Source organism: Papaver somniferum, chromosome 6 (genome assembly GCF_003573695.1).
Source record: "Papaver somniferum cultivar HN1 chromosome 6, ASM357369v1, whole genome shotgun sequence".
Taxonomy (NCBI): Eukaryota; Viridiplantae; Streptophyta; class Magnoliopsida; order Ranunculales; family Papaveraceae; genus Papaver; species Papaver somniferum.
The window spans coordinates 44265989-44285439 of record NC_039363.1 but is presented as its reverse complement, the minus strand read 5'-3'; the positions used below and the strand labels follow the sequence as shown (position 1 = coordinate 44285439).

Below are 19451 nucleotides of genomic sequence, written 5' to 3'. Positions count from 1 at the left end.
CACTACTGCAATAAGTGAATCATAGAACAATTTGTGAAACTAAGTTATGAAACTAACAAAATCCTAAGTATGAAATCACTGATGAAACGTAACTTATGAAACTAACAATTTAATCTACACACCAAAAGATTTTTGGTGAAACCACATTTGTCAAAAGTGAAAACAATCCAACACTGGTTTCATCAAAACAACCAAAAATAATCTACACACCAACAGAGTTTTGGTGTAACCAAAAGTGAAAATAAAATCTGACGATACTGCAACCAAATTTTACTAGAGTTACTTATTTTACTGAGCAAATCATCATCAGTGATCAGTTTACGAAGAACAGATAAAAAAATGGTGAAACCAAACAGATAAAACGCCGATCCATTGCGAGTCAAACGTTTAATAATTTACGAAGAACATGAAACTAAAGATTTAATTTAACTTTTGGAATATTTTTTTTCGTTTTACAGAGTAATTTATCTTTCTTCTTCACTTGTTGATCATTTTTCTTCACCATTTTTACCAGTTTTTCTGATTTTGGTTTCCACTCTCTTGATTTTAAGTCATAGTTCGTTTCAATTTTGATTTCTACTCTTAGTTTTCAGGAGAATCTAATTTGTTTCAATTTTGATTTCTACTCTTAGGTTTAAGGGGAATTGATTGTTTATCAGATGAAACGAAAGAAAAACGATTTCGTAGATCTGTTTCTCATTTTTGAGAAGAGGAAAGAAAATAAGAAAAAGAGGAACGACGATGAGATCGGGGAAATGTCAATTTTTATTTGTTCTTTTATTTTCTGGACTGAAAAAAATAAGGGTTATTTCGGATAGTTCTGGTGTTTTGGGTTTTTTTTTTAACTCATTAGTTTTGTTGAGCCTAACTTATATCGACGTAGACTGCTCTGGGGCTGTAACGCGCGCGTTATAGCCAGAATGCAAATGGCAAACCAATGGTGAAAAAAAGACTGTCACACAATCTATTCAAAATCGAGAGATGTTTTGCCTAGATTTAACTCTTATTTGGAAGTACAAATTCATGAAAACTGAAATAATGTTGGGAATGTACGAGTTAATTTCCAGACAAAGCATATAAGCATTTTCAATTAGCATTACAAGATCAATTCTCAGCAAGATCTGAGACCCAAAGAATAAATCAACAAAAGAAAGCTGACTTTCTCCATTTGTGGATATTTACATCTTTTTAAATTATCAAAGCCAGACATTGAATCAATTACAACCTTGTGGCAGCAGTCTGCGAAACTCCAACTGCCTGTTTAAGGAGGACAAGGAGGATTTGCAACTTTGTATTCCCAATCTCATCATGTAAATCTCAACAACTATCAGCACTCCAGCAAAAACGCTGCAAATTTCACCCTTTGATGAATTTGGCAGAAACAAAACAGGAAGCATATCGTGTATTTTGTATAATAAGCAGTTAGTTATATGGGACTTGCTCTTGAGGCCTGCAATCAGAAGTAACATTGCCACACAATAAAACCTCCAGAAACACCCACAACTGATAAATTTTTAGTTAAGCAATAGATACTATGACAATTTAAGATAAAATGTATCATCTAAGAATTTAAAGAGAACTCAGAGGATGACAAAAGTAAAACCTTATTTTGTGAGCTTGTGACAGTAGTCCAACGATGAGCTTGATGTGTTGCTACTGGTCTATCCTCGATGAAAGGCACTGTTCTCAGTTGTGGTACTCTCGATTGTGCGTGTCTACTGTCCACAAACGGTGGTGGCATTTCTCTCATTACCCATAATACAAAAGCTGACGGTACAGATGAACCTGAATATATATCACAAAAATGGTTTAATGGATTTGACATTAAACATTTTGATCACATGTTTCAGTAACTAACATCGGACTGTTCCACCAAAATAGCATGATTATTTCTCTTATTTATACTCTTCATAATTGAAGGGCAAAGGCCAGTAAGATTAAAAAAATCACTTTCAGATACTATGTGGCTCATCACTATTTATATTGTCCCTGTGCATTAAAACGTGTTAAAGAAAATCTTTACCTATAAAATAGTATATAATAATAAGAACTGAAGTAATTACACCATTTGCATTCACAGGATGCCAGTGATAAAGCAGCTGCACCCACAAATTTTCAGTGAGATACAGAAAATGTCTCCCCGATAACCATATAGAAATTATGCCACGATATTTGTGGACTCGGTCAGAAAATACATACAGGGACATTTGAAGCAAGAGCTACTACAGCACTTGTTGTGAAACAGACAACAGAGACAACTGCCAAACCTGCAACCTGCAGCAAAATAATAGAATTTCAATAGATACATAATAAAAAAAGATTAGTTATTTCAATACACAGGAGTACTATTGACACTACATGCATAGCCAAAGAAAAAACAGACTGTTTGGTGCAGTTTTCTGATTTTATGCGTAGAAGTTGCAGTGTTGCAAATGTGCACCAGAGAACACGAACTAAAGGAACCAAAGAGAATGTAAAGCATGTACCTTCCACATTTCAGTTGAAGCTTTGTCTGATCGTACATTTTTCATTTTCAGGAACAGCAACACACCTGAATGTTACATCAAACAAGCTTAGATTGAGGTGTGAAGATAAATAGCTTACGTAGGAAAGAAAGAGGGTTGTGATATGCTAACAACGATTCACAGACTGATTCTCCGTGAGGTTGTTCTTCACCATGCTATGTTGTACAAGGCGCCACCTAGGGCCGAAGTGGGAGTTACTTTAACCTAGGCGCCTTGCCCAGCCAAGGCGTCCCCTTTTAGCTAGGGTTCATTGTTTATATTAGGATTACTTCTTTCACTGAGATTAAAGCACCACTTAATTGTATTTAGCATAATAATTCACCTAATTTAAGATTTAGTTGTAGAACATTGTACGACTAATGCCGAGGCTCCGCCTCATCTCTCCGAGGTTCCTTATAGATACCAATGACGCGCCATACGCCTCGCCCAAAAAACATAGTCACCATGTCAATCATCAAATCTGAATATCAGCTCATGCCAGAACTTTTGCCCCCATCAGAGTTTACTGGTTATCAATGATAAGAACAACACCAAAAATTTCCCGACAGTTGGGGATGAATTTTGACAATGATGATCTATGGGTTCAGGTCAAGCGGATAGCTGCTCAAATTTGAGCAGCAACCCATTTCATGATTCATAAAAGGTAAATCAGTGGTGCATGACTGTAGCCTCGAGGCACAAATCATCCACCATGAAATGAAAATCAGACGAATCAGGTGACTGGATTGGCGATCAGAAAGTAGTCGACTCATATTTGCAGTGTAAAACTCCAGGCTATACATCGAGGAGAAACTGTTCACGATTGGTGAATTGATGTGCTACATTGCTATCATTTGCTGACTGAAAATTTGAATTTATGAAACTCAAGTACAGAAAATAAAACTATTTGGAATGATAGTTACTCACCATAAGTAGCCAAGGCTCCTCCTAATATAATAACCGCTATTGCAAACATGTCTGTGTACACCTGCGTGATGATTGCAATTGCCAAGGATACTCTATTCGTTAGTGAAGAATGCTTATTAAATGTGTAGTTAATAACCAGCTAAATCAGCAAACCGCAAATTTGACCAACAATTATTACTCAGCATCAAATCCAATGACCCAGTTAGAGTTATTAGTTTATTAACTTAGTACTTGGTATCTATTAAATGTCTAAATGCTTTCTTCATGAAACAGAAACTTTTGCACGTGCGACCTAGCATTGTTGACAAAGAGAAGGATATTCCTAGAATGTAATTACTGTGTCAAAAGATAACAAGCAAGGGCGTTGGACAATAGCTGCATAACAGTCTCAATTAATTTCAAGTGTCAGTTCCACCTCTCAAAGAGTCTCATACAACAAAGCTGCTCCACTAACAACATTTCCATATAAGTCCCTTCTCTGACATCCATTTTTGAGCTGAGTTTGGAAACACATCTAAGAAAAGCTATTCCACTACAATAGCTCCTCTAATCTAGTAAACCACTAATTAATGGCTTTGTCTACACTCATCAACAAACGAAGAATATTTGTAATTATAAACATGAGAAAACATATGACATGCGCTATAACATAATAAATTAATTAAGAGGGTTCAACAATCAAAGCAGGTCCATACCCGAGCAACTACAGACGAATCTATAGGATTCTTTCCCATGCCAATCCAGATTAGCATTGCAGATGCCACCATTATTACAAAAATTAGCAGAACCACCTAATAAAACAAGCACAAAATAAGTCCCACTCCTCCTTAACCATACATAAGTCCAAGCAATGTATACGGAGGTGCAATCAAAACTATGGAAGCATACGTCAAGAAGGATCTTTTGTCAAGTACCTACCAAAATCACAAACTTTTGCCGGCTTCCTACATGAATGGATTGGAAGGGAAAACATCTTCTAAGATCATCTATGCTAGACGAATGTGGTTTAGTCATTCTCTTTTCCAACAGAGGTTCTCGAGAGCTATTGTCGTCATCATCTTCTTCTTCGTAATTTGTCTGGTGACGAAGGTCGACCCTATAAAATAACCCAGAAGAATCAAGGAGTATGACTTGTAAATCATCGTGATTGCTCAAAGTTCACAAAGCCATCGTGAACCACTTTTAGTTGCCTAAGAGCATCCACAGTGGGCGAGTATAACCAAATTTATGGGATGAGATCCTAACACAGTGGGACGGAGTAAAGATCAAATTTGGACCAAAGATCAAATTCTAGACCAAATATGGTCGCGACCAAATCCCAAATTCTGATATAGTCGGGCGTAAATTTAAAGTACGCTTGATGCTGGGCGTAAATTTAAAGTACGCTTGTTAACGGGCGGAGATTTAAATTACGCCCGATGAAATTTTAATTAAATAAAAAAAAAAAGGAATGAGGCGGACTTTTAAAGTCCGCCCGATGGAATATTAGTGAGGCGGACTTTTAAAGTCCGCCTGTTAAAATTTAAAAGGGATGGGGCGGACTTTTAAAGTCCGCCTGATGGAATTTTAATGGGGCGGACTTTTAAAGTCCGCCTGACGAAATTTTAATCATGTACCGTTGCGTCACACCACAGACTAAACCCAAATTTTGGTCTTTTTTTTGATCTTTGGTTTTGATCGCACCACTGCAGTTGCTCTAATAGTTGTTTGAGAAACAATGTTCAATCTTCTTAAGTTTAAATAACTATACAAATACACAGAAGCTAAACAATTCACAGAAAATTTATGGAGTACAGTCAGGAGTATAAATTATATCTGTTGGTTTCTCTTTGTTTTAGCTGACATAATAGAAAGTGGTAGATGTTATTCAAGTGTCCAGATGTAAATTTGGACCTGGAATTCCTTATGTCAAGATCATTATCTCACGTACGAAGTGAGAAATTGCAGCGACAGAAGCAGGGTTGAAAGTCTAAGTGGGCTAAACAGTAGGATGGGCTAAGAATTAAATTATTAGTGGGGGCAACAAAAAAAATTCAAAAAACATCCCCTGAGGAAAAGATTTTGGGTAGGTCTCCAAACCCAAACATAATGGGAAAGAACTTGATTAATCTCAACAAGATAAAGTTACAAAAACAAAATTAATGGTAGAGAACTTACCAGAAGGATAAAATCAGAAGAAATGCTGCTAGAAACAAAATCTTAGGACAGGCTGCAAAAGAATATAATAATGAAAAACTATGCAAACATATATTCAAATAATTTGGTTGCAAGAGGCAAGGCAAAAGACTCTTGGAAAGAAGCAGCTACTATTGAAGAAGTCATTGTCATGCAAAAGAACTAACCCATGAGAATGAACCCACAAGCATTTGACCAGCACAACCAACCCTTACAAGTAGCGACAAGAGTGGATAATAAATACACAAAGTAACCTGCACAGTAATGAAGTTATCTTAATGAGAAGGAAGCTGGTGAACTGATCATCGTTCAAGCTTATATATATCACTTTTCATAGAGAAGAGAGCAGGATAGAATTAAAAACTAGTTTTTGAAATAAAAATAATACTCCTGAAGAGAGGATACAATTAACAGTAGCAAATCATGCACAAAATGGAGGCCTATATAGATCACAGTGGCTCTGCCTGTCTATCTTTAGCTACTATATGCAAATCTTTTAAAAAAGCGTTAAAGCAAAGGGAAAAAAGAAACGTCAACCAACCACTAAATGCAAAATAAAATGGGAAAACTTCTGTAAGACATTTTTCTTGTTGTCACTTTCTCAAGGACAAACTTAATGAATGAAATTGCAACGCGAAATTTCTACTTCTTCGGTAAGTTCCGCAGCAGTGCTAGATGGGATTCACTGAACATCGACGTCAAAATCTTGCAAAACCGTTTTCTCGCAGATAAATTTCGGAACAGCTCAAAGCCTCACACTGTTGGTACTTTTCATAGTATAGGACCACAAGCCAGTGAATATTGATCTTACATCATGGTGAAAATTGCCTCTAATGATGGATGTAACATCTTGTACTTTTTCGTATCATCTAGTAGGTGGATGGACATATGGTTCCAGTAGAAAGACAATAATATAAAAGAACAGTACTATTAAACCTTCAGAAATCCTTAAAACCCAAAGATGACTCAGACGGTTATATAATTACTACTGTAAATTAGCTGTTGCATCAATGTTAAAGTGAAACAAAGTCTTGATTGCAAATTTAACTACCCCATGAGTACACAACATAAAAACTCATAATAAGAGATGAACAATCTCACCTACATTGGAAGATCCAATCATGAGATGGAAAACCTGAAACAGGACATTCATATGCATCACAAACAGCAAGTCAATTAAAATACAGGAAAGAATGTAGAAAGAAATTCAATTAACTATGTGAACAACGTAAATACTTATACATAAAATTCTCCTAGCAAGTCCTTAATTCTTTATGTTATAAACAAGTATGATTACACCAATTTTCTTGGATACACTAGAGGAACTGATGTTCTCATATTGGTCCACCTAATGTTCGATGTACGTACACATTTATCAAAGATGAAAGAGAGATTTTTACTTCGCTAATTGCTAAACATCAGAGAAAATGAAGATTAGAGCGACATCTAATAATTTAAGCCCATAATATTTCCACGATTGCAATAAGACTTTATCTTATGTAATATACTAGTGATAGATCAGCACTATTGAGCTTATGTAATTGACTCCCAAGTAAGCTCGCTTGCAAACCCGAAATTGCTTTAAGCATGAAATTACAACTTTGCGATCAATGTGGTTAGGCACAATATTTTGAAGCGCGCCTTTGTGCGCTTCAAAAAAAATTTAGCCTTCATGCTTATGCTTCAAAGGTATTATCGGAAACGGAGCTTTAAAGCCCAAAATGAAAGGCCTTGACACGCTTCTCCCCTGAAGCCTTCAAAGAAAAATCCTAATACAATATAAAGTGGACAAGTGTCGAAAGTTAAGAGTCAAGAAATTGGTGATTCTACAGGCGACAACTCAACTGAGGAGAGTTCTTTATTATTACCACTTCTTCTGTGATCTTCGTCTTCTGATAAACAATAAAAAATTAACTCAAAAGACCTAGCTTGGAAATATAGCAATGTAAATTCTGTGAAAGGACTACAGGACTATTTACAGGAGGGTAAGTATTTATAGGACTATAGCGCGAGTACGGTGGCGGACTAGGAAGGACAGTTGTCCTCCCTAGTTTTTGGCAAACAAAAAATTAGTAGAGATGATTTGGTTGGCTAGAATATTTGCCCCCCCTAGTTTTACGGTAGATAAAAGAAAATTTAGGTTAAAAGGAAAACGTCTAAGAAATTTTGACAATATTTTCAAATGGAGCTTCATGATTCTTGGACCTCCCGAGATGATGGAGGGTTTTTTATTGCTATCATGAAGTTTCTTTCCGATTATCCCAACAGCCCTCCAACAGTAAAGTTTGTGTCAGATATGTGGCATCCTAATTCCTAACGTTTATCCCGATGGACGAGTCTGCATATCTATTCTTCACGCTCCAGGTGATGACCCGCATGGTTATGAGCTTTCGAGTGAGCAATGGATGCCAGTTCATCCGGTTGAAAGCATGGTTTTGAGTATTATCTCGATGCTTTCAAGCCCGAACGATGCATCTCTTGCAAACGCTGAAGCTGCGATAAAATGGAGGGATAAGAGAGGTGAGTTTAAAAAGAAAGTTAAACGCATTGCGAGAAGATCGCTAGAAGGGTTGTATGCCTAGACCATTACCAAACTCGTATACATTCCTACTGACTGATGCCTAAACCATTACCAAATTCAGGAGGGAGGAGGTGTCATTGTTTCTTGAGTCTTATAACGTTGTTTGATTAGAGCTTTAATTGTTTGATTTCCAATGACAAGTGACTGTAAAGTGGAGGAAACATCTAAAAAAATTCAGCACGCTAGTATCATCCTTCACTATATATAGTTGTCCCCCCCTGCCGAAACTTTCTGGCTCCGCCACTGCGCGACTACGTATCAATGCCCAACACATTTCCAAAAGAGAACCCATCGATTTCGTCAAATCACTATTTTAAACATGAGGGAATAAGAAAAATTCCCTCATCTTCAGGATTCTCCAAAAATACCCCCGAGGGGTGTTATTCAAAGTTTTAGGGTCTAATTTTTGGTCCAAGTATAACATACATTAAGTCAATTCAACCTCCAATTCATCCATTTCCACTTCTCTAGCAAGCTTCTTCCTTGAGAGCACTTTCTGTGATACTCTTAAGGTGGTGGCAATATTTAAATTTTTAATGACTCAATGAGGCTTGTTCAGCCTTTGAGTAAAAGATATTTATGAAATAATTTTAACTATTTTTTTTATTTTTTGAAGCATGCATTTATATATAAAAAGATTAGACGACAATTTCATCTAACAGCTGCTTAATCAATTAGAAGAAACTATAACCAGCTCCTATCTAAAAAACAACAACAGAGGAATCTAAGCACAGGCAATGTCAACTATGGAAAAAAAAAAGGGGGGTGTGAGAATTACCTTTTGGCGAGTCCAACCAAGTTGTTTAGTCCTCAAGTGAATCCTAATCAACTGATAGAAGCAAAGTAGCCCAAGTTAGGACACAACACTTTTGAACAATCTGATCGATGTCTCAATTTGAACTAATAAACCTAAAAACATTATCTTTAACATCCTTAATTAAAACCATATGAAAAAAAAAGGGGGGGGAAACCTTTTCAATTTACTTCAATCCGTTTTATTATATTTTTAAAAAAGCCAATTTCTCCTGTAATGAATTGCAATAAACGTAAACTTTTTAAGCAAAATTCGACTGAAACAATTATATCAGGATTCAAATGCAATGCCATGAACTCCAAATAAATAAATAAACAAACAAACCTGAGAAAATGCAATGAATGCAATAACAGCATCAACAGAAGCAAGGAAAACATTAACTCCTACCAAAACCGGTGGTAAACAATCCCCATTTTCTAATACATACATATCTTTTTTTGTTTCGTCAAACCCCCTCTTTTTTTTCTTTCTGCTTTTTCTTTTTTTCTGTGTTCCAAAGCGGAGATACCTAGAATGTATCTTTACTTTTTCTTAGTTATCGGTTTGTTTCTAGTTTTCTAAAGCAGATCTGCGACCCAGATTCTCTCTCTCGTTGGCACTGGATTCGTAAGGATACACGGAAGAGGGAAAGAGAAGGTGTATGTAACCTTCTTCAAATTGGTTTTTTTTTTTTTTTTTTTTACAAAATAAAAAATAACGCGCGTGTTATAGTCCCTGGGCTATCACTGACGAGTGCTAAAAAGTGCATATTTCTATATCTTTTTGTTGGCATTTAATTCATATTTTGTGCATTAATTCTACATTTTATCCCATATTCTGTATTTTCTTTGTTTTCAAGAATAAATATTTTTATTAACTAATTTTGCATTTTTAGGTAATAAATAAAGTTTGGATGAATAGCGGAGCAAAAAGAGCAGAAAAGTGGTGGAAGCCAAGAGGAATCACACAAGGAAGCCGCGAAGAATGTTGTGCGCAAGACCAAAAGGCTAGAACTGGGCTTGAAGAGGAAGAATTGTTCTTAAAGAAGATATGGGCTTGGCATACCCAAGGCCCAAAACCCTCACCCAAACCCATTTCCAATATCCATACCCGCCTTCATATTCAGCCGTCGGATTGGATCATCTCAGCATCGTACGGTCGCTTCATCATAGTGCATCAAAATCTGAAGATCCTGAAAAACACTATAGCACCTAACTCCATCTTGAGCCGTCAGTTTCGTTGTACTTCCGCATCCAACGGTCGCTCCTCGCTTCCTTCCATCTCGTCGTTTAATCGATCCATCATCTCCACATCCCACGGCTCATCCTCGCTGTTCATCCAATTTGCTACAACCGCCCAACACCCGAGCACCTAACACCTATACCCGTCAGCCAAACAGACCTTACCCAATTTTCCATCGACCACCTTCTTCTCCATCTTCTCCCCCATCCCTCTGCAACAGATCCACCAACTCCATCGCCACCACACCCTCGTCTCTGCCAGCCACCAAATTCCACCGAAACATCACAACCACTCCAACCACTAAAACCCATCATCACCCTATTTCTCTAGCCATCTATTTCATCGATTTCTCACCTCACCTCTCCCTGAAACCCTAGGTGAGAAATTGATGAAATAGGTGAGTCTATAGACGTAATTGGAAGGCATGGAGAGGAGCAGGAAGAGCAGAAGAAGAGTGGGTCGAAGAGATGGAGCAATTGTCCCATCTAATTAGGTGAGAAATCAGAAACCCTAACTGCCCTGTTTTGAATTTGGGGGAAATTGTAAACCCTAATTATGTAAATTGGGTATAAATAGGACTTGTGGGTGTTGTTGTAGAGCTATGCCCGGAGTAGCCGGTGCACCAAGTTGTAGTAGTTTATTTTCAGTATTGTGTCCATCATGTTATAATTTAATAACTAGGGTTTTGATGAAACCCATAATCATATGTTAAGATAATTCATGTTCATGTTGTTGTTCTTGTTGTGCTTCATTGCTTTAGGAATGATAGTTAGCTAATGGATCAAATTAGCCGGTGATCAATTGTACTGTAAGAAGACAGTTGATACTAGGGGTGAGTTAGTGAAGTTGGTTGAAGTCATCATTGAGACCTCTGGAGGAAGAAATGTGCTTAATTGATAAAGGAATGACAGTTAGCTAATTGAATCAAATGAGCCTGTGAAAGGTTGTGCTGTAAGAAGACAGCTTATACTAGGGGTGAGTTAGGGAGACTAACTGAGAGATCATTCATTGTAGTTTTATCTGGAAAAGAACAAGAACATAATTTGAATAGGCATTGCCTTATCTTAGGATTATTGGGTGGATTCACATGCCCTAGTGCTTTTAGTCACTGTCACTAGAAAGATTTAGAAAACAACACCAGCTCCCTCCTTGTCCCTGTGGACTTCCCCTGCTTATTCATTATCTACTATCTGACCCTGTATACTTGCAGGTGTAAATATAACCATAGTTTTAGGTCTCATTCCTTGAGCTACCAAGTTTTTGGCGCCGCTGCCGGGGACTCGGTAGCGGCGCTGTGTTGTCTCTTTGTTTTTCTTGCATTCTTGCTTGCTGTCCATAACCATCATTCCCTTCTTGCACTGTCATCTTGCATATATTGCATTGTTAGCTAGTGCATCTTCTTGCATATACTGCATATTCATAGCATCATTGCATCTTGCATTCTTGGTGTAACTTAGTGTAAGCCTGTAGCTTTAACTGCATTATCATTAATTGTTGTTAGTTTGCTAGTTTATTGTACTTCATCTTAGCTTAGTTTGCATTACTGTTACCTAACTGTCATAAGCATTATTGTCATCCTCTTGTTCATTGCTCTCACTGCATAACTTGCATACTTTTCATCACTGCATCACTGCATCTTGTCCTGTTCTCCATTTCTTTTCTTGCTTACAGCAGCATCTCAGTTACAACTCAGATTGTATCATAGTGTAACGTAGATGCACTGCACCTGAATCTTGTTCTTCATGGCTATGCAATAGTCACTTTGCACCAGTTAAAATTGGTTCCTAAGAACTGCAATCTCTGCAATTTATATGTTCATTCCCATTGTTGTGCACTGAACCATTGTTTCTGTGCTATGTTGGCTATCTCTGTTGAGCCAATTTTGAGTTGTTGCAAGAACTAATTAACTCTATCTGTTGCAGGTACCTGAGGAGCTGTTAATGGACTTGAGAAGTTGTTGCTAGCAGCACTGAGAACCAAAGACTGCAGCTGTTGAAGTTGCTACACAGTCAGTTCTGTGGGCTTGAGTTAAACAAAACACTGTGGTGCCAGAACTGTTGCCTGTTGCTGCTAGACCTTTCTTAACCTTGTTGTTGGGCCTTGGTCCTCCCTGTGAAGCATCATCTTGCATATCTTCTTGCACTGCATCCATTTGCATAAGCATCACTGTGTAACTGCATCTTAGTCTCACTTGCTTCTGTGCATTTAGTGTAAGCATTTAGCTGGTCTTGCATACTTAGTTCTTGCATACTTAAGTTCTTGCATACTGTTTTGCATTACCAAGTCATCTTAGCTTGTTCATCTTCATTGCTTTTCTGAGCTAGTCCTTTGCTAGTTCCTACTGTTTTGCATATTGTTCTCACCAGCTGCTGCTGAGCGTTGTGTAGCCCTGCTGCTGCTTGTTGTTGTTGTACTGCTGCCTGCTAGGCTGCCCTGGTGCAGTTGGAGTGAACCTGGTGCAGCTAGCCATTCTTGCTGGTGCTGCCTTCTCCAAGCTGCCTGGTGCTGTTGGGTTGACCCAATTGGGCTTCTGTTGTAAAGCCAAAGCCCAACTGGGCCTCTCCAACAAAAGTTTAGGAAGATCCAAAGCCCAACTGGGCTTGTGCAACTTAAGAAAAGGGATAAAAGCCCAACTGGGTTTCCCTCCAAAAAGGTAAGCCTAAACCCAAACCCAAATTTTTTGGGCTTGTAATTTTTTTGGTTTGTATTGTTATTCTCTTTTGGGCTTGTAATTGTAATTATCTTTTTGGGCATGTAATAATTATTTTAATTTTATTTCTTTTATTTTTTTTTATTTGGGATTGTAATAATTTTAGTTTTATTTTTATTTTCTTTTTTTTTTGTGGGTTTGTAATAATTAGTTTTATTTTTATTTCTTTCTTTATTTGGGCTTGTAATTTAGTTGTTTGTTAGGCTTGTAGTTTCTTAATAGTGGGCTTTCTCTAAACTTAACTTTTTGGATTTTGGGCTTGCCTCTTTTGTGAACCAAACTTAACTAAATTTTGGGCTAAAAAAAAAAAAGAAAATTTGCTCCTTATTTCAAAAACCAAAATTTTTCTCCCTCTTTAAAAAACCAAAATTTTCTTTTCAAAACCCTTTCAAAACCCATTAAAACCAAATTCTTTGAAAAAATGGGCGAGTGTGTGAATAAACTCCGTAGTCTCCATGAATACATGTACCCTAACATAATAAGTCAGTTATCATGTATCGTCTTACCCCAGACTGATGGCCCATTTGAACTAAACGCAAGCATGATACAAATACTTCCTATATTTCGAGGGTTCGATTCTGAGAATCCCTATAACCATGTAAGAGAGTTTGAAAAAATTGTCCGGGCTTTACAACCTGACCATATATCCGAAGACTCTTTGAAATTGCGCTTGTTTACATTTTCTTTAAAGGAAAGGGCTAAAACATGGTTTTACAATCTGAGACCGCAGTCAATCACCACTTGGGACCAACTCACAAATCAATTTGTCGGAAAGTTCTTTACACATCATAGGACCATCTCTATTCGTCGAAGTATTAATTGTTTTGTCCAGTTAGATGGAGAAACACTTTTTCATTATTTTGAACGATTTAATGATTTGTTGTTTGAGTGTCCTCATCATGGCCTCGAGAAGTGGAGACTGGTCGCCATTCTTTATGAGGGACTAGACTTTAAGTCTCGAGCCTTGGTTGAATCTATGTGTAATGGTGAATTCATTGATAAAACTGTGGACGATGCATGGTTATTTCTAGCTGAAGTTGCAGAGAAAACCCATCAGTGGGAAACCTATAGGGAAACTAGGACCATGCCACATGATATGGGTAATCACCATGAGTCAGATGTTGATTTTCCCAATAAGCTTAATTCTGGATATAGTGTTTCATACCCTATTGCTGAAAATGTCAATCCATATTCACCTATTTTAGAGGCAGATGTATGGACGAAAAACACTAATGGTTTTGACAAAGTAGGATTTTCATGTATTTGTGATGATGATGATTATGATGATGTTATATTAGAAGAACATGTCTATGCTGAAAATGTTATGGAACCTTTGGGTTCAAATACATTAGGCTTTTCTGCCCCGACCTTCATGAATGATGTTTCTTCTAGTATTCCATATACATGTGATGAGGCTACTGATTTAGATATTGTGCAGTTATCCTGTGAAGAGCATGACTTAGGTAATGTTGAATCTTCTGTTGACACTAATGATCCTATGCATGAAAATATAGTTGATGTGTCTGATTCCATACCTAAGCCACAATATATTGCTTCTTTTGATGTTAATTTGGATATTTCGGATAACCATGATTCTGAATTTGGACTTGTGAAATTGTGTTGTGATGATGAGCATGCTACACAACTTGATTATGATTTAGAAAATGCTGATGTGACTGATAATATTGGTACTTTTGATCTCATGCATGTGAGAAACTTAGATGTCACCTTCTTGCCTAAGTCACAGATTGAGATTATTCCACCCAACCTAGATTTGGTTTGTAACAAAAATTTTAAACCAACTTTTCTGAAGATTCCCAACCTAGGATTGGAACTGTGTGCCTCTCAAGTCCTCTTGGACTATTTTGCATCTAAATACAATACTTTTAAGGAGCCACAGTTGGAATATGCATGTTTGTCCATCCCAAACAAAGTCCATTTTTGAGTTAGACCTTGTGAATCCTGCACCCCTAAAATGGAAAGATTTTGCGCTTAAAAGTAAACCTGCTGAAAATTACAGGTTTGGGGGTGATTCATCCGGTTTTTCACTCTCGCTCTCATTTCAGTCCAATTTTAGTGTTTTGAAACTGTCTATGTTTCAACACTTTGTCTTTTGGGTTGATCCTCAAATCTTTAGACTTTATGTATATAGTGAATTTTTTGTATATAATCTGGTAGGTAGATTTTAGTGAAATTTTATGTTTTCTTTATATTTTGCTACTCCATGGTGATCGCGGCTGAAATATGTTGGATTCTAACCATGAACAATGGAGTTCGGTTCTTTCTTTCGTCAAATCGGGTAATCTCTTTCCTTTCTCTCAAAACTCAACATGTTCTTCTGATTTGTCCAAGTTATGAATATGTTTATCATTAGAAACATTGAGGACAATGTTTAGTTTAGGTTTGGGGGTATAGAGTAGATACCACGATAACATGTTATAATTGAAAACAGAACTCCCTTTTTTGAAAAAATTTAAAAATTCCAAAAAAATAAAAAAAATGAAAAAAAAAAAATAAAATGAGCTCATTTACCTTGAAATGTTGACTCTTGTGCATATGTAATTAGGATTCTTAGTCTAGATATTTAGGCACCCTGATTCTAGCACAATTCATGTGATAAGAAACTTGCACGCGCACGATCTACCAATACATGTATAGCCTCGATCTTCAAGGTGTTTGATAGGAAGTTAGATTGCCAATCACTTTAGAATACTGAATGAGACTTGACTAGCTTGTTCTTTGGTTGGCTGGGATAGAAGTTGGAGGATACGTTAAGAAAAGCAACCATAGAATTTGACCGGATGCATTCGATAAGGGCCACCTCTTGCTAAGAGTCATGTAATTATGTTTTTCTTTTTGTTCATGTATCAAAAGTGTCACTATGTTGTAAAGATCAAAGTTATTTCTTCAAAAAAAATCAAATCAGAAAAATTCAGAAAAATCAAAAAAATATCAAAAAAAAATATAAAAAATCAAGTATTTATTTATTCCATGTTTTGTCATGTTAAAGACAATATTCTCTCTTGTTCCAAAAATAAAAGAGAGTAATCAATGTAAATAAGAGTCATGTAAAGAGTCATCTTTTTGTTGTAAATAGTCTTGTAATAAGCAAGGAGGGTGCAGCCATCGATGTATAACGCGGGTAAACTGAAATATCACCAACTCATTGGGTGAACATTCACAATTCTCGTAAAGCCGGACAGCTAGCTTGGCTTAGAATTCGGTTCTTAGCCTAAAAACTATCTCTTGGTGATTAGTAGTCATAACTTCAGGTCATTCTATAAACATGTGTAGATACACTTTACACTCTTATCACGTGTCTTTAGTTGTTATCAGTGCTAGGATTGTGCCTTAGATAGCTAGATTGACATCTCCATTTTGCTGTGAGCTTCTACTGTCTTGCACATGTCACATTTGATGGAATCTGAGCTTATATTTTGTCCTAGAACTTTGTAGGTACGTTCTAAGCAAACCTTCACGAGACTTCACTCGTCCACTAGGGACACTTAGTGGTTTAAAAGGCTTAGTGCATACGCTAAATGCATTCGAGAGACCAGCGACAGTGGTATAGGTAGGATTTCCTTAGTTTTGTTTTACTTGAGGACAAGTAAAATTCAGGTTTGGGGGTATTTGATGAGTGCTAAAAAGTGCATATTTCTATATCTTTTTGTTGGCATTTAACTCATATTTTGTGCATTAATTCTACATTTTATCCCATATTCTATATTTTCTTTGTTTTCAAGAATAAATATTTTTATTAACTAATTTTGCATTTTTAGGTAATAAATAAAGTTTGGATGAATATCGGAGCAAAAAGAGCAGAAAAGTGGTGGAAGCCAAGAGGAATCACACAAGGAAGCCGCGAAGAATGTTGTGCGCAAGACCAAAAGGCTAGAACTGGGCTTGAAGAGGAAGAATTGTTCTTAAAGAAGATATGGGCTTGGCATACCCAAGGCCCAAAACCCTCACCCAAACCCATTTCCAATATCCATACCCGCCTTCATATTCAGCCGTCGGATTGGATCATCTCAACATCGTACGGTCGCTTCATCATAGTGCATCAAAATCTGAAGATCCTGAAAAACACTATAGCACCTAACTCCATCTTGAGCCGTCAGTTTCGTTGTACTTCCGCATCCAACGGTCGCTCCTCGCTTCCTTCCATCTCGTCGTTTAATCGATCCATCATCTCCACATCCCACGGCTCATCCTCGCTGTTCATCCAATTTGCTACAACCGCCCAACACCCGAGCACCTAACACCTATACCCGTCAGCCAAACAAACCTTACCCAATTTTCCATCGACCACCTTCTTCTCCATCTTCTCCCCCATCCCTCTGCAACAGATCCACCAACTCCATCGCCACCACACCCTCGTCTCTGCCAGCCACCAAATTCCACCGAAACATCACAACCACTCCAACCACTAAAACCCATCATCACCCTATTTCTCTAGCCATCTATTTCATCGATTTCTCACCTCACCTCTCCCTGAAACCCTAGGTGAGAAATTGATGAAATAGGTGAGTCTATAGACGTAATTGGAAGGCATGGAGAGGAGCAGGAAGAGCAGAAGAAAAGTGGGTCGAAGAGATGGAGCAATTGTCCCATCTAATTAGGTGAGAAATCAGAAACCCTAACTGCCCTGTTTTGAATTTGGGGGAAAATTGTAAACCCTAATTATGTAAATTGGGTATAAATAGGACTTGTGGGTGTTGTTGTAGAGCTATGCCCGGAGTAGCCGGTGCACCAAGTTGTAGTAGTTTATTTTCAGTATTGTGTTCATCATGTTATAATTTAATAACTAGGGTTTTGATGAAACCCATAATCATATGTTAAGATAATTCATGTTCATGTTGTTGTTCTTGTTGTGCTTCATTGCTTTAGGAATGATAGTTAGCTAATGGATCAAATTATCCTGTGATCAATTGTACTGTAAGAAGACAGTTGATACTAGGGGTGAGTTAGTGAAGTTGGTTGATAAGTCATCCATTTGAGACCTCTCTGGAGGAAGAAATGTGCTTAATTGATAAAGGAATGACAGTTATCTAATTGAACCAAATGAGCCTGTGATAGGTTGTGCTGTAAGAAGACAACTTATACTAGGGGTGAGTTAGGGAGACTAACTGAGAGATCATTCATTGTAGTTTTATCTGTAAAAGAACAAGAACATAATTTGAATAGGCATTGCCTTATCTTAGGATTATTGGGTGGATTCACATGCCCTAGTGCTTTTAGTCACTGTCACTAGAAAGATTTAGAAAACAACACCAGCTCCCTCCTTGTCCCTGTGGACTTCCCCTGCTTATTCATTATCTACTATCTGACCCTGTATACTTGCAGGTGTAAATATAACCATAGTTTTAGGTCTTATTCCTTGAGCTACCAATCACCATCATGGTCTCTTTCTTGGTCTCTCTTCTTTTTCTTTTTTTTTTTCCTTTCTTTTTTCTTTTGATATCATGTAACATTTTTTATTTCATGGAGAAATAGAGGTTACATGGATGTTTAGAAGATAATCAAGAACATCGTAAAACAAGAAAATTAAAATCCAAATACAAATAAAGATATAAATTACGAACAAATCGCGAAGAAAAAGAGCGATGAACTGCAATAATATCCAATTTTTGTAGGGAGGAGGAAGGATGGTATAAATCGGAATAAAATCCGACCATTTAAGATAGTTGTCTTCTTCAAAAAGAGATGCTTCTGAAATTGAGAAGTAATTTGCTCTAACCATTGGTTGAGACGAACCCGGATGCCCTAAATCTCTTGGATTGAAGGTGAAATCACAACGCCGCGGAGTTGAATCATTGATGTTCTTGAATAATCCAAAATAACAAACCACATACCAGCCAAAATTCCTAGAAATAGTCACCTTGGAATTGGAGATAAAATCACCAGAAAGATGAAGATAAAATCGCATAAAAACGAAGACATAATCGTTCCAAAGGCGAAGAAAAATGTCAAACGACATCAAAATCAAACCAAAATTAAAATCCTACACTTAAACCTAATACTAATGAAAATAAAACAAATTCTTTGCTCAGATTTAGTCCAAAACGGACTAGATCTGAGCAAAGAGATGAAGGCTACTTGAAGAGTTTTTTTGGGTTTTTTCTATAAGAGAGGAGAGGAAAGAAGAGTAACACCCTTTTTTTCTTTTTCTTTTTCTTTTTTCCCTGTCTTTATCTGAATCGAAAATCATCCTCCGATTTTTCAATTTTCTCTTCTTCTCTTCTTCCATGCTTACTTACTTCAACCAATGAAACCAATTCTGACCTAAATCCTTTCAATTTTCTGACCTAAATCCTCTCAAACAACAAAATGGTGAAGAAGCAAACTAAACAACATAAGAAAAAAAAAAGATGAAAAGTTAAAGAAAACAGTTCAAAAAACTCCAAAAGGTAAGAATCGATTAAACTCTGTGGTGATTGTGTTAATCTTTTTGGGTTTTTTTTTTGATGAAATGACGTAGCCATTAATTAGGTTTATGCTTCATTTTTTTTTCAATTGAAT

The 19451-nt window shown here is 36.9% G+C and overlaps 1 protein-coding gene across 2 annotated transcripts; it reads right to left on the bottom strand.

Moving 5' to 3' along the window:
* Positions 1-1024: 1024 nt before the first annotated feature.
* Positions 1025-9595, bottom strand: LOC113287426 (tobamovirus multiplication protein 1-like). Of its 2 annotated transcripts, XM_026536187.1 has the most exons (14): positions 9326-9594; positions 9159-9212; positions 8966-9016; positions 6708-6741; positions 5774-5860; positions 5589-5640; positions 4350-4527; positions 4127-4222; positions 3432-3492; positions 2487-2551; positions 2200-2274; positions 2024-2099; positions 1604-1785; positions 1025-1450 (listed from the first exon to the last, which is right to left on the bottom strand). In XM_026536187.1, the coding sequence occupies exons 4-14, from the start codon at positions 6727-6729 to the stop codon at positions 1427-1429; spliced, it is 918 nt and encodes a 305-aa protein (XP_026391972.1). In that variant the 5' UTR covers positions 6730-6741; positions 8966-9016; positions 9159-9212; positions 9326-9594; the 3' UTR covers positions 1025-1426. The 2 variants fall into 2 exon arrangements, with proteins under 2 accessions (XP_026391972.1, XP_026391971.1); XM_026536186.1 differs by lacking the exon at positions 9159-9212 and having other exon boundaries at positions 9326-9595.
* Between the last annotated feature and the right edge of the window lie 9856 nt (positions 9596-19451).

Coding starts and splice junctions, on each gene's coding strand:
- LOC113287426 (XM_026536186.1), bottom strand. CDS start 9,430: ATGTATGTATTAGAAAATGGGGATTGTTTACCACCGGTTTTGGTAGGA. Junction 4,223..4,349: donor GGCAAAAGTTTGTGATTTTG/GTAGGTACTTGA, acceptor TTGTTTTATTAG/GTGGTTCTGCTAATTTTTGT. Junction 3,493..4,126: donor ATTCGTCTGTAGTTGCTCGG/GTATGGACCTGC, acceptor ATCATCACGCAG/GTGTACACAGACATGTTTGC.